Source organism: Oratosquilla oratoria, chromosome 40, assembly GCF_046742065.1.
Source record: "Oratosquilla oratoria isolate Oo_2021 chromosome 40, ASM4674206v1, whole genome shotgun sequence".
In the NCBI taxonomy this organism is placed as follows: domain Eukaryota; kingdom Metazoa; phylum Arthropoda; class Malacostraca; order Stomatopoda; family Squillidae; genus Oratosquilla; species Oratosquilla oratoria.
Window position 1 is genome coordinate 44,465,198 of NC_134816.1, and position 15,000 is coordinate 44,480,197.

General features: G+C 52.0%; 2 protein-coding genes across 7 annotated transcripts in view; both read left to right on the forward strand.

Moving 5' to 3' along the window:
• Positions 1 to 15,000, forward strand: part of milt (trafficking kinesin-binding protein milt) — a 493,384-nt gene that overhangs the window by 454,798 nt on the left and 23,586 nt on the right. The window lies entirely within an intron of this gene.
• The window catches only part of LOC143020843 (uncharacterized), a 5,939-nt gene continuing 904 nt past the window's right edge, over positions 9,966 to 15,000 (forward strand). The window contains exon 1 of the mRNA XM_076177678.1: positions 9,966 to 15,000. This exon is cut by the window's right edge and continues 904 nt beyond it. Coding sequence (XP_076033793.1) covers positions 12,221 to 13,681 — 1,461 coding nt within the window. The 5' untranslated portion in view covers positions 9,966 to 12,220 and the 3' untranslated portion in view covers positions 13,682 to 15,000.

Below are 15,000 nucleotides of genomic sequence, written 5' to 3' on the forward strand. Positions count from 1 at the left end.
CCAGTATGTCAGGTCACAGTCACTGTCAGTCAGGTCACAGTATCAATCTATGAGGTCACAGTCACTGTCAGTCAGGTCACAGTATCAGTCTATGAGGTCACAGTTTCATTATGTCAAGTCACAGTACCAGTCTGTCAAGTCACAGTGCCAGTCTGTCAGGTCACAGCTCCATTAAATCAAATTACAGTGCCAGTCTGTGAGGTCATAGAGCCCTTTCAGGTCACACGTCCAGTCTGACCTAAGGAGGGCGGAAGTTGGGTGTATCCTTGTGTCGTGGATTTTATGAACTTCATGAGAATCCTGACTATCTTTACCAAGCTCGGACAGGACATTCCAATTGCCAAAGAGCCCTCACTACTGAGGAATTCCTTAAGTGCTTTGCTAAGCATAAACTGATGCAATACTAAATGTCGAAGGCCAGGAAAGATGGACGTTGCTGTTTTTATGGTGTTCGCCACGCCATGAACACGCGCACACACACAAACATAAACACGCACACACACACACAAACATAAACACGCACACACACACACACACACACACACACACACACACACACACACACACACACACACACACACAGAAATAGTAATCGAGGAAGCAGAGTAGGAATCAAAGGAAAAATTGTAAAATAAGAAATAATATTTTTAATAGGGGAAGGGTGCCCTTAATGGGTCGAGTAATGGGTTAGGTCATGTACGAGTCGCAACATCCAATGGGAAAATGAATCCCGGAGCCAATATCCTCGCCCCGCCGATGGTACATCTGGAGAGGTGACGCGAACTTGTGTGTCCTCTTGGTGTTGATGTTTGTCATTAATTGTATCTCTTCTAGTCTCTGGGATTGTTCTTGTGATTTACTCTTGTTAGTTATTATTTGTGTGGGAAATGTTTGACTTGGAGCGGGTGTGTATACCAACGCCAACAAAGATACACACACACACACACACACACACACACACACACACACACACACACACACACACACACACACACACACGCACATACCATACATGAATTTAAGAACAAACTAGATGTTGCGAGATAGACGGGACACTACGAGCATGGCTCCCCTTCCTGTAGAATACAAGGTAAACACACACACACACACACATACACACCATACATCAATTTAAGAACAAACTAAATGTTGCGAGATAGACGGGACACCATGAGCATAGCTCCCCTTCCCGTAGAATACAACAAGGTAAACACACATACACACACACATACACACACACCATACATGAATTTAAGAACAAACTAAATGTTGCGAGAAAGACGGGACACCACGAGCATAGCTCCTCTTCCCGTGGAATACAAGGTAAACACACACACACACACACACACACACACACACACACACACACACACACACACACACACACACACACACACACACACACACACACACATACACGAAGGAGACGTGGTAAGGGGGGGAGGGTGAACCTAGATTTCCTTCTACCTTGCTGGAAGGACGTAGATTCTCCCTTCCAGTCTGTTCTCGCAGGAGGCGAGTGTGTTCCAGGTCCACTTGGAGCCGCGCAAGTCTTCTTGTTCCATTTCTTGGAATACTGGACTCCTTAAAGTTGTGAGGTTGGGACGGCCACTCTCCGCCGCCCTACCTTGCGACTGATCCGGCATGATGCACCCTTGCATGGTGTGCCACCGCGGACAGGCAGAAGCTTCCGGCCTCGTTCTCTCCTGGAAAGTGCCCCCGGGGGGACCCCAGCTCCCCCCGGGGGGAGATGTGGTGCCCCCGGAGGCGTCCTGAGAGTGTCTGGGGCCTCAGGTGTAACAGGGGCCCCGTCTCCCCCTCCCCTTCCCTCCTCTCTCTCCCTTCTCTGGGAAGTGCCCCTGGGGGGGAGGATGTGGTTCCCCCAGAAGCGTCCTGAGAGTGTCTAGGGTCTCAGGTGCGACAGGGGGCCCTCTCCCCCCCTCCCCCTACTCTCTCCTCTCTCCCCCCCCCCCGGCAAGGGCCCCCCCCCCCACGCCATTGTCTGCCCCGAACGGGGGCCGTAGTGAACAAGGCAGTTCCCTTGAGAGATCAATATATTGTAGGGATGTTACCGAACACGTTTCGAGGTCTTGAAGTCTGACTGTTGGCGAAGTATCGGGCGTTGTTCTTCGGACTCCTTCTTCGGCGCCTGGTTCTCTTCGGCTGTCGAAGACCCTGAAGGTCCTCTTCTTCTTCTTCTTCTTCTTCTTCTTCTTCTTCTTCCTCGGGCTTCTGGAAGAGGAAGGAAGAGAGAACGGGGACGCCACGCGTGACTTCCGCCTCGCCTCAGGGAGCAGAAAGGTCTTCCGTCATTTGTACCCAAGTTCCCCCTCGAACGTTCTCCTCCTCCTCCTTCCTCCTCCAGTGGCCATCACGAAGGAGGTCGTCCTTGGTGAAGCCAGAGGCGGTCAAGGAAGACCACCTGCGGGGAGGGGGGCGGTGGGGGTTCTTCTCCTCGGGGTAATCAACAAGTTCCTTAGTCAGAAGCTTTACCGTTTCTTCGGTCACTCAGGTCCTCCTTCCTCTTGGGGTCGGACCATCGATCTTTCTGGACGCTGCTCTCAGGGCTTTGTGCAGTTAACCTCCCCGCAGGAGGCTATGGGGGGAGGGGGTGGGTGGGGGGAGCTTCTTGCTCTCCCCCATTCCTTCACTCCACTCGCTGCGACTTTCCGTTCCTGTCTCCCTTAGGCAATCGCGACCGGACGGGGGTTTGAACGTCGTCCCCCCGGTCTCCCAGGTACCCAAGGCCACCGCCCCCTGGGGGGACTACCCCAGGTTGAGTCCACTTCGGGTGGAAGATCCCCCCACGGGGGGGAGGGGGGAAGCCACCAAAGGCGATTAGATTCTTCGTTAGGTTAAAGCATTTAATCCCCCCTTCCCACGGCGTCGTCTCAAACGTGCCGGTTTCGCGTTTGTTTAGTTATGGGTTCGAGTCCCGCACTCCTCCCCGATTCCCGGCAGTGACTGTTACCTGCCCCCCCAACAGTCCCCCAAAGCGCATGTAGTACATAGGGCAAAGGTGATGGCGGCTTCGGCCGCAGATGCTCAGCCCCTCCTGGCGTGGGCTCCTCACCTTCCCCTTCACCCCTTCCCCCTTCACCCCCTACCCCTTTCCCCTTCACCCCCTACCCCTTTCCCCTTCACCCCCTACCCCTTTCCCCTTCCCCTTTCCCCTTCACCCCCTACCCCTTTCCCCCCTTTCCCCCCTTTCTCCCCAAAAGGCACATCTCCCATCACTACGAACTCACGTATCCCCCCCTTTTCTCCCCCCCCCAGTATGTGTATGTGTGTGTGGGGGGGGGGAAGTGTAGCCTCTGATGTATTATATAAGAGAATCTCGCCTCCTCATGATTTCTCTCTAACAGAACACGTCCACTTACCACACCCTTTGAGACTCTGCTGCGTGCTCGCGTACATACACGTACACACACACACACACACACACACACACACACACACACACACACATTAGATCGGACCTACGAGCTCTGAGCTCTCTTTCAGGAGGGAAATAGCTGTCGATCACGAGTCCAACACGTGATCCAAAGACCAAGTGAATACACACACACTTACACGCACGCGCACATACACGCACGTACACACACCTACACATACACACATACACTTACACATACACATACACGTACACACATACACTACATACACACATATACATACATACACACGTACATGCACCTACACGTACACGCACCAACAGTGCACCGACACGTGCACACACCAACACGCACACACCAACACGTACACACACCAACACGTACACGCACCAACACGTACACACACACACCTACTCCTGCACACATCTACACCTACACATACAAACACGTACTCATACGTACATGGACCAGTACCCATATGTACTTCTTCTGGTCTTCCGGACAAGACCTGCCATGTCAGGAACTGTGGCGTCGGATGTGCTTTCCTTCTTTCCTTCTTTCCTTCTTTCCTTAGTTGCCTTTCCTTTTGATCTTCATCCTTCACTCTGCCTCACTCCTCTCTCTCTCTCTCTCTCTCTCTCTCTCTCTCTCTCTCTCTCCATTCCTCTCTTTCCTCACCCGGCTCCCCTTCCTCTCTCTCCCATAATCCTTCCTCTTCCTCTCACCCCATCCACACTTGTTTTTCCTTCTTTTCCTTTCCCCCCTTCCCTTCCTTTCTTTTCTCTTTCCCTCCCTCCCTCTCCTTCGTTTCCTTTTCCTTCCTTTCCTATTTTTTCTCTCTCCCTTCCCTTCGTTTTCCCCTTTCCTTTCTTCCTCTTTCCCTCACTTCCTTTCCTTTACCCTCTCTCTCCCTTTCCTTTCTCTTACCCTCTCTCTCCCTTTCCTTTCTCTTTCCCTCTTTTCCTTCCCTTCCTTTCTCACCTTACCTTCGTGTTTCCTCACTTTACTTCCTTTCCTTTCTTTCCTTCCCTTCCCTTTACTTTCCTTCCTCTTTCCTTCCCTTCCCTCCTCTTTTTCTCCCCTTCTTTCCTCCCCCCATTTTCCTCTTTGTTTTCCTCCTCTTCTCGTCTCCCTATCCGTCTCTTACTCTTTGTTTTGCTCGCCTTCTCTTCCTCTTCTCTTTGTTTTCCTCGCGTTCTCTTCCTCCTCTTTGTTTTACCTTTCCTTCTCTTCTCTTTATTTATCCTCCCCTACTCTTCATCTTCTCTTTGTTTCTTCTTTTCTCTTTGTTTTCCTCCCCCTTCTCTTCCTCTTTTTGTTTTCCTCGCGTTCTCTTCCTCCTCTTTGTTTTTCTTTCCCTTCTCTTTATTTTTCCTCCCGTACTCTTCATCTTCTCTTTGTTTCTTTTTTTCTCTTTGTTTTCCTCGTCTTCTCTTCCTCTTCTCTTTGTTTTCTTTCCCCTTCTCCTCTCTTTGTTTTCCTCGCGTTTTCTTCCTCCTCTTTGTTTCTTCTTTTCTCTTTGTTTTCCTCCCCCTTCTCTTCCTCTTCTCTTTGTTTTCCTTCCCCTTCTCCTCTCTTTGTTTTCCATCCCCTTCTCTTCACCTTCTCTTTGTTTCTTCTTTTCTCTTTGTTCTCCTCTTCTCTTCCCCTTCTTTATTTTTTCTCCATATTTCTTGTCTGTTTTTCCTCCTTTTCTCTTTGTTCTCCTCCCCTTCTGTCCTTTGTTTTCCCTTGCCTTCTCCTCCTCCTCTCCTCTTTGTTTTCCTTCTCCTTCTCTTTGTTTTCTTTCCCTTCTCATCGTTTTCTTCCCCATCTGCCCTTTGTTTTCCTTGGCTTCTCCTTCTCTTTGTTTTCCTTCCCCTGCTATCCTTTGTTTTTCCTTCTCTTCTCCTCTTTGTATTCTTCCCCTTCTATCCTTTGTTTTTCCTTGTCTTCTCTTCCTCTTCTCTTTGTTTTCCTTCCCCTTCTCTTCCTCTTCTCTTTGTTTTCTTCCCCTTCTGTCCTTTGTTTCTTCTTGCCTTCTCTTCCCCTTCTCTTCCTCTTCTCTTTGTTTTCCTTCCCCTCCTCTTCCTCTTCTCTTTGTTTTCCTTCCCCTTCTCTTCCTCTTCTCTTTGTCTCCCTCCCCTGCTTCCCTTTGTCTCTCCTTCCCATCTCTTCTCTTTGTTTTCCTTCCCCTCCTCTTCTTCTTCTTTGTTTTCCTTTCCCTTCTCTTCCTCTTCTCTTTGTTTTCCCCTCTCTCTTTTTACTCTCCCACGTCTGCCTTAGTATTAACCCCTTTTTGTCACATTCAAGATCTTGCAAAGCGAGCCTCGCCTATCCTTTGGAACAGCCTTAGCGTCGAGACAAATGGTCCTATCCTTACACCTTATCCTGTCTACCATTTCTCTCTACCCATCCTATCTACCCTCCCTATCTACCCATCCTTTGCACCTATCACGTTTACCTATCCTTTACACCTGTCCTATCTACCTGTCCTTTTTACTTGTCCCTTCTACCTGTCCTTTGCGCCAATCCTTTCTATCCTATCTACCTATCCTTTCTACCTTCATGACCTCGAAAATCTATCCACATTTATCCTCGTCCCGATCCTCTCTGCCATTGTTGATTTCTTTTGTTTACATGACCCTAATTTAAGCACCAACACCCTAATTTAAGCACCGATACCCTAATTTAAGCACCAATACCCTAATTTAAGCACCAATATCCTAATTTAAGCTCCAATACCCTAATTTACCTCCAGCGGAACTAGAATGTGCCCTGATTTGCACCTAGAAACTAGTTTTTACCCTAATTTATACGAATGTATCTAGCTTTAATAACTAGCATAGGAAAAGTGATAGAATGGATTAGAGCTTGGATTAGTAACAGAAAACAGCGGGTCACCATAAATGGAGTAAAATCTAGGTGGGGCAATGTTACTAGTGGGGTCCCCCAGGGTTCGGTTTTGGGTCCCTTGTTGTTCATCGTGTACATAAACGACTTAGACGACGGGATAAATAGTGATGTTAGTAAGATTGCGGACGACACTAAAATAGGACGCCTAATTAGGTCAGGAGACGACGCAGAGATTCTGGAGGATGATCTTAACAAATTGTTCACATGGTCGGCGAAATGGCATATGAACTTCAGTATCTCTAAGTGTAGCGTGTTAAACGTAGGGCTACACAACCCCGAAAATAGATACAGCTTAGATAACACGCTTTTAGAGAAAACTGAGTGCGAGAGAGACTTGGGAGTTCTAGTGTGTCCGGACCTTAAAACCAGGAAACGGTGCATTAGCGCCAGGAATAAAGCTAACAGAGCATTAGGTTTCATTGCTAGGACGGTAACGAATAGAAGTGCAGAGGTAATTATTAAACTCTATCTAGCGATAGTTAGACCCATCCTTGACTATGCGGTACAGTTTTGGTCTCCGTCCTACAGAATGGACATCAATTCACTAGAATCAGTACAGAGAAGAATGACCAAAATGATACATGGACTCAGAAATTTGCCTTACGAAAAGAGGCTTAGGCACCTTAACTTACACTCTCTGGAAAGACGCAGAGTGCGGGGTGATCAAACAGAGGTGTTCAAGTGGATCAAAGGTTTTAACAAGGGTGATGCAAACAAGGTCATCATATTAAAACAACAGGGCAGGACTCGCAGTAATGGTTATAAACTGGACAAATTTAGATTTAAGAAGGAAATAGGCAAGAATTGGTTTACTAATAGGGTGGTTGACGAATGGAATAAACTTAATAACCATGTAGTAAGCGCTGAAACTATCAGTTGTTTTAAGAAACGATTAGACAACTTTATGGATGGGGATGACAGGTGGTGATGGATACGGAGCTGCCTAGTGTAGGCCTTATGGTCTCTTGCAGTCTCCTCCATTCTTATGTTCTTATGTATTTTACGTCTCTGGAAGTAGCATATTGCCCTAATTTATACCATCAGAACAACATTCCCCCCTAATTTATACCATCAGAACAACATTCCCCCCTAGTTTACACCATCTGAACCACATGCCCCCCTAATTTACACCAGTGGAACTAGCATCTCCCCCTAATTTACACCACTTGGACTAGCATATTGCCCTAATTTACACTATTGAACCACATTTACCCCCTAATTTACACCACTTGGACTAGCATATTGCCCTAATTTACACTATTGAACCACATTTACCCCCTAATTTACACCACTGGAACTAGCATCTCGCCCTAATTTACACCACCTGGACTAACATATTGCCCTAATTTACGCCTAGTGGTACTGGAATATTCCCTAATTTACACCTAACGAAACTAGCTTATGCCCTGATTTACACCAAAGAAACTGGCACCTTGTCCTAATTTACGTCAGGTGATACATTCCGGTTCTGGTGTCTTAGTTCTGGTTACCATTCCCGGATTGCCGGATCCCCGGGCTCTCTACCATTGGTGACACCGGAAGTTCTTGTAAATATCCATTTGAACCTTTGCTCAATAATTGATTTATTTATTTACATTCTATTTATTTACTTGTTTATTTGTTTTTATTTTCCCGGGACTTACTGTACTGGTACTGTTTTTTTTTTTTTTTTTTTTTTTTTTTTTTTGGGGGGGGGTGCGAGGCTAGTTTTCGACTGCCAGAAGAACCCAAACTTACGTCATGAATAGTGCCACTTGTGCCTGACTCTCCGTGGGCAACGGTTCCTCGACCTGGAAGGCCTCCGGTTGACGAGCAGATGCCTATGCCTCTCTCTCTCTCTCTCTCTCTCTCTCTCTCTCTCTCTCTCTCTCTCTGTCTCTCTCTCTCATATGATCAAAGGGCTGACTAAGTGCTGAGAAGACACAGTCGAGGAGATTTCAGTCAATTTAGCGAGTTGTGACTAACTGACGGATGCAAAATAAATAGATAAAAAAAAAAGAGAGCGGAGGGTAAGTATACCCACAGGGGTGTGAGAGCCACTGACGTACCCTGTGAACGTCTCGGGTCCTCACGATTAGCCCACGGGGGGACGGGGGGAAGGGGCGGGGAACTCGGGTCGACTTCGGGCTTATCTGCCACGGGTGATAGAACACATGAAAGCGATGTTTGTAACCCGCTTGTTTACATTTTATTCGAGCCATGACTCATGAATACAACAGCCTCTCTCTCTTCTCTCTCTCTCTCTCTCTCTCTCTCTCTCTCTCTCTCTCTCTCTCTCTCTCTCTCTCTGTGGCAGGACATTCCAGTGACGAAAGAACCCTCAGTACCCCGAAGACATCACGTAACCAAAATGTAGGCACAGGTTGACGCAATCCTCGAGTATCGAAGAAGGTCAAGTGTTATGCGGTGCTGTTGATGTATAATGTAAGCACAGAAACCCTATGGCGGTTTCACCCCTCTACGTCCGCCACGACAGGACCTGAATGTCCTTGTACGAATGCATAATAGAAGTGTTGTACACGAAACTCTCATTATACCCGTTAACACGCCTAACATAATCGTCCGACATGGATACACGTTTTATGAGTTGCTGTTTACTCACCACCCTTCTACCACAATTTTATCACCCCCTCCCTTTCCCTCTTAAGAGAGAAAATACATCCACTCAACTTCCATTTCCTTTGTATCTTTGTATTTTGCATTTTATTCACGTTCCACGCTCGGACAGGACATTCCAGTGTCGAAAGGTCCCTCACTACCCAAAGCATCACCTGACTCAGGTGCTTTGCTAAGCATAGACTGATGCAGTACTGAGTGTCGAAGGCCACTCGAGTTGGACAGTTGCTATCCATATATAACGTTACCATCGAAACCTATTGATTAAGGCGTCTGTCAGCATCCGTGGGCATGCCAAGAACACCTCACGGTCTTTCTCGTAGCACAGATGTAAAATAGACAATTACTGTACATCGGGCTTTAATTAGCCCCATTAAACCTCCTAACGTGTAGCCCAACCCCTCAGTCGTCCGCAACCTTCACGCGTCTTCCGTAGCCTTCCTGTCCCTGTATCCCCACTCCCTAGCCCAATCCCTTCCTAAGTAGCCCCACTCCCTAGCCCAATCCCTTCCTAAGTAGCCCTCTTCCTTGCATAGCCCTCCTCGTCATGACCCTTTAAGGGTCCCTTAGCTGAATGAAATCGCTTGGGTTTAGCCATAATAAAATGTGGAAGGTATAGAAGTGATTCTGTTGCCGCCTTGTCTCCCGCCTATGTCTCCATTCCACGGAGACTCGCTTCTATCTCCCCCCCATTCCATTAAGTACGATCTCCCCCCCTCCCCGTCTCGCCCCCAGCCCTCTCCCCGTCACCCCCAGCCCTCTCCCCGCCTCTTCCAGCCTTCTCCCCGTCTCCCCCAGCCCCCTCCCCGTCTCCCCCAGCCCTCTCCCCGTCTCCCCCAGCCCTTTCCCCGTCTCCCCCAGCCCTCACATTCCCCCCCCAGGTCGCTGTCTTTTCCGTCCAGCTTCCCGTTTCACCCAAGCCACCCATCTCACCCACCCAACCTCCTCCCCCCTCCCTCCCCCCACGCTAACAAGCCCCCACAACAGCCCCCCTCACCTGGTTACGCGTAAGGCCGCAAAGCCCCCTACTTTGTTCATTGCCAAGCCGCACGGCCCCCCTAGTCCCCAGACCCTATCACCTGCTTTGTTTTATGGCAGGGGATGCAGAAGGTGATCTTCTGTCATTGCGAGCGTGGAGTCTGATCCTCTGCTCCAGCCCCTCCTCTCCTCCTCCTCCCTCCCCTCCTCCCCTCCCCCTCCCTGGTGCTGGCGTTGCTCTGAAGGTTCCTTGGCCACTTCTTGTCCCCTCCCTTTCTTGGGGGAGCCTTACCGCGCACTCGCACAAGCCCTTCGAAGACACTGAGGCATTTCGCTAGGTCCCGCTCCCCTGCTCCATCACCTCGACGCATCTCTCTGCATTCAACTCATTCGTCCTCGCCGCCGGAGGCTGCCCTGGGCTTCCAATACGCCCCCGGGGGGTGCACAAGGACAGCAGGAGGCCCCCTCGTCAAGGGGGAGGTCGACAAGGACTTGCTGGACGGGTGTGGAAGGGATGAAAGACTCTCCGTTTGTGATCGTAGGAAGTCGAAATGCTGGCGTTCCTTCTGCCTCCGAAGAAAATCGATTGAGTGAATCCCTATCCCGCCGCCAACCTCTCCCGTCCTCCTCCTCCACCTCCTCCTCCTCCCCCTCCCCTACCAGCACCTCCTCCTCCTCCCCCTCCCTCGCCCCTCTCTCTCGCTACCTCGTCTACCCCATCTTCCTACTCTCTCACCAGCTCTTCCACAGCCGACTCATCTTCCTCACTTCCTCCTCCTCCTCCTCCGTCTCCTCCTCCTGCTGCTGCTGCAGGAGGGCTGATCCTTTCCTGTGCCACTCCCAGGGCTACACCGTGCCCCTGACGACGCGTCTGGCGAGGTGCGACGACGACGACGACGAGGAGGACGAGGTGGAGCAGGTGTCCAGGGCTTTTCGAAAGGTGCACGCAGGGAGCGAGTTGAGGTGTTGTCGCCCGCGTTGCAATGTGGCAGGCTTTGGCAATGGTGGCGAGCGGGCATAGTGCACTTCACCACACACTCAACTCTTCCACATCCACAAGGGGAGGAGCCTCGCCGCCGCCGCCGCCGCCGCCGACGCCGCCACCGCCGCCGACGACGCCGACACACAAGCTTCCACCCAACTGCAGCAGCATCGCATAGAGCTCTTGGTCCGTGGTCGTCTCTCATCGCTCTGGCTTCTGGCTTTAGCTTCATCCTTCCCCCCCAACCACCCACCCCCTCGTCGTCGTCGTCGTCGTCGTCGTCGTCGTCGTCGTCTGGGTGTCCTGTTGCTGCTGCTGCTGCTGCTACCCCTCCTCCTCCTACTACTACTCTTCTCGCTGCTGCTCTTCGCCCTGCCGTCGTGTTAGTGCAGAGCCCGTGGTGGTAGTGGTGGTGGTGGTGGTGGTAGGGGTGGGGTGAGGAGGCGCCTGAAGTGTTTAGTCCCGAGTGAGAGAGCAGGGGACCGAAGGTGCTGGCGTGGCGTCTTGTAACTGTGGTGCCAAGGCTCCCAAACTCGAAGAAGAAGAGGAGGAAGAGGAGATTGGAGATTGGAGAGAAGCGGCCGAGTGTTGCTGGCCGCTCGGGGGAGCTCCAAGTCTGACAAAGGCTTGCGATCTGAAGAATTGGTATTGATTTTTAGGGAGGGAGCAACGTTTTTTACTCGTCATGTCCGTCTAGTTTGTGTGTGTGTGTGTGCGTGTGTGTGTGTGTGTGTGTCTGTAGCGGCGGGCGGCAAGTGTGCGCGTGTTTGCGTGTGTTGTAGTCACTTGACTGGACGGGTGACAAGACGGCGACGGCGACGGCGAAGACGGAGGAGGAGGAGGAGGACCGGGTTCCTTGCTTCACTGCCACCTCCTCGATGGATCAAATGGACAGTCGGGTTTCGCACCGAGTGCTGCTGCTGGCGGTGATGGTGGTGGTGGTGGTGGTGGTGATGGTGGTGGGCATAGCTGTGGCTGAAGTACATACGGCTCCCGCAGTTCGACCACGCGTTTTCCCGCCCTCCGACGTGTCCGCCGCCGCGGTGCCAGTGTGAAGGGGGACCGTCCCCGCGCTCGAACGGTGGCGAGCTCGCGGCTACCCCCAGCAGGAGCAGGAGCGGCAGCTGCCTGCCACAGGAGAACTCGGGCTAGAACCTCGACGTCCAAGTTCGCTCTTGCCTCCTGCAGTAGTGATGGTGATGACGATGATTTTTCTTTTGCTGTGGTGCTCGAGTTAGTGAAGAACAGAGTGAGTTGATCGAGTGAGTGGGGTGTGTGTGGGGGGAGGGGGGAGCTTGTCCCCCCACCGCGCGCGCGAGTATCCAGAAGTGGGAAGCTCAGGTCGCCCTCCAAGATGCTGGACGGCCTTGACGTCGGGATGCTGTACCCCGCCCGAGAGCAGCGCCGTCCCATGTGGACGCATCACGAGAAGACCGTCCTCAGGCTCCTGATGCGTAACTACGCCGGGGTCACCGAGTTTGACCCCCCCGACGTGCACAAGCACCCCATCAAGAACGAGATGTGGAGGATGCTGACGGCGCGCTACAACGCCCAGCCCAACGTCAGGAAGAGAGACACGAAGCAGCTCCGGAAGGCGTGGGAGAACCTCAAGTACCGCGCCAGGAAGCTGGGCGAGAGGGAGAAGGCCGCGGCTAACACGGCGGCGGCGGCGGCGGCAGCCGCAGCTGCGGCCGCCGCTGCTGACGGCGACGCCAACGGCAGCGGGAACAGCGGCGGGAGCCCCCTCGACTGCGGGGGGCTGAACGCCTGGCCCCTTGACGGCCTCCACTTCGCCCGCAAGGCCGAGGGGGACTTGTCGCCCACCCACCTCCTCCAGGAGGTGGCACAGCAGGAGAAGGGACCCACTCTCCTCTCGTCCTCGTCGTCGTCCTCGTCCAACCTCCAGCAGGAGAACCCCGGGATCGAGACGACCCCCGGCGACGACCTCCACGACAAAGTCCGCCTGGTGGAGGAGGCCGAGCGCGAGGAGGACGTGGTCACGGTCAAGGACGAGCCCGTGGACGAGAGCCAGCAGGGGGACGGGGAACCCCGCGCGGGGAGCAGAAGCGGCCGGCTTCGGAACAGCGACAAGGACCACCTGGGAGCTCTCTTCGAGTCGTCCTCCTCCGGGATCGGCGCGCCCTCCCTTGGGCTCCCCCACCTCGTCACGTCGCTCCTCGGGAGCGCCTTCAGGTCCTCGCCGCACCTCCTGGCGGGGACCCTGCCCTTCATGGCTCCACCCACGTCCCTAGCTTCGTCCATCGCGCCCTCCGTGACCACGCCCGTGTCCTTCGGAGGGCTCAACCCCGCCTTCGCCTCGAGTCTCCTCCTGCCGCGGTCCTTAGCGGAAAGCATTGCCGCCTCTACGACGAACTGCAAGACGAGTGAGTCCGCCTTTCACGGGAGCCAGGGCGAGGTCTGCAGCAGCGTCGGGTCCACCTTCGGGATTCGAGGAGGAGGTGGAGGAGGAGGAGGAGGAGGTGGAGGAGGACGTGACGACACCTCGAGTCCTCGCTCACCCCGCCCCTCGTCGCCGCCTCCGCCCGCGCATTCCCCGACGCTGACCGGCACTCGTCGGCAGCTCGAACTCGTCCAACAGCAGCTCCGGCATCAGCAGGACCAGCACGACTCGCAGATGCAGCTGCTGAGCCTGCAGCTGGTGCACGCAGCTGCCGAGCACGAATCCCGCATGCGCCTGTTGGGGACGCAGCTGGAGTACTGGCAGAGGAAGCTGCGACTACAACGGCGCGTGACAGACGCCCTCTCTGCCCTCACGCAGGGCAGCGACGACCACGAGAACGACACTGTGCTCTAGGTTCACGTACAAAGGGAGCAGGAGCTACCTGACGAAGGCGCTGAAGGCGGTCCGCGAAGTCCGGCCTCTGTGGGGCGCGTGTGTGGCTTCGAGGGCGACTGGAAAGACCCTGCGTCTACCCCCAAGGGCCCGATAATGCCCCCAACGGACTTGAAGATGTGATGCGTAGTTACTCGCTACATGGCGTGTCGATGTTAGCGTCATGCGTACCAGCTGTGTGCCATCTGTGGTTTGCGGTGCTTTTGTGTCCTCCAGGGCCTGTTGGTGCTCTGCCCATATTAGCTTTTGACATGTAAGCTTTAGTGTGTGTACGTGTGTGCGCGTGGCCGGAAGTGTGTGTGTGCGTTTGTGTACGTGTTTACAAACGTCGAAGCATGTACTTAAAACGTGCGTATACACGCGTACTTTCTGCGTATTCCTTACGCACGTGTAGGTACATGTGTGTGTGTGTGTGTGTTGTCTGTGTGTGTGCGCGTGCATTCGTATGTACGCGTACACGTATGCGCGTGCATTCGTATGTACGCGTACACGTATGCGCGTGTGCGTGTGTGTGTGTCCAGGCACGTGTGACGTGCGCGCGTATGTGCGTGCGTATGTGCGCGTATATACGCGCGTTTCTAAACGTGTGATTTAACTGGGTTAGTAAATGGCATAGCAAGACGTAGTTTAGGAAACTGTGGTGCAACAATTAGATTTATGTTTTTGTAGTTATCCTTAACCCCCCCCCTCGATGTTCCCCCCCAAAAAAGGTTGCTGAAGAAGCACCGAATTGGACGTAGCCTTTGGCAGATTCCCCCCTTTCCTCCCCCCTGTCCCCCCAATCCCCCCAATCCCCCCACTTGACCAGTCATGCAGTTGTGAGTGTAAATATATATTTACAAAAGAATTTATTCTCAGGAACTTTGATAGCAGTCATTGAAACAAGCTTTTGTACACCGAAAGTTAATATTCTTTCAAAACCCTGAAGACGAAGACGATGAATATGAGGAAATAGTGCATTGAATATTACAAACACAAAACAATGAAAAAGAAGTATTTTGGTATGAATAGATCTACATATTTGAGATGAAATACCAGACTTATAATAATAATAATAATTAATAATAATAATAATAATAGTAAAGAGAGAGAAATATGTGTAGGCTAATGTGGTGCATATGTAGGTAGGCCTAAGAAACAAAAATGCATTGTTAACAGGTAGGGACGTGTCGTAATTGGTCAGATTGTAGATTATCTTCTAATGCGTCTGTGATGTAACCACCGTAGACAAACAAATAATGAGCTAATGCAGGTGTTCAGATAACTATCGTTCCTACGCT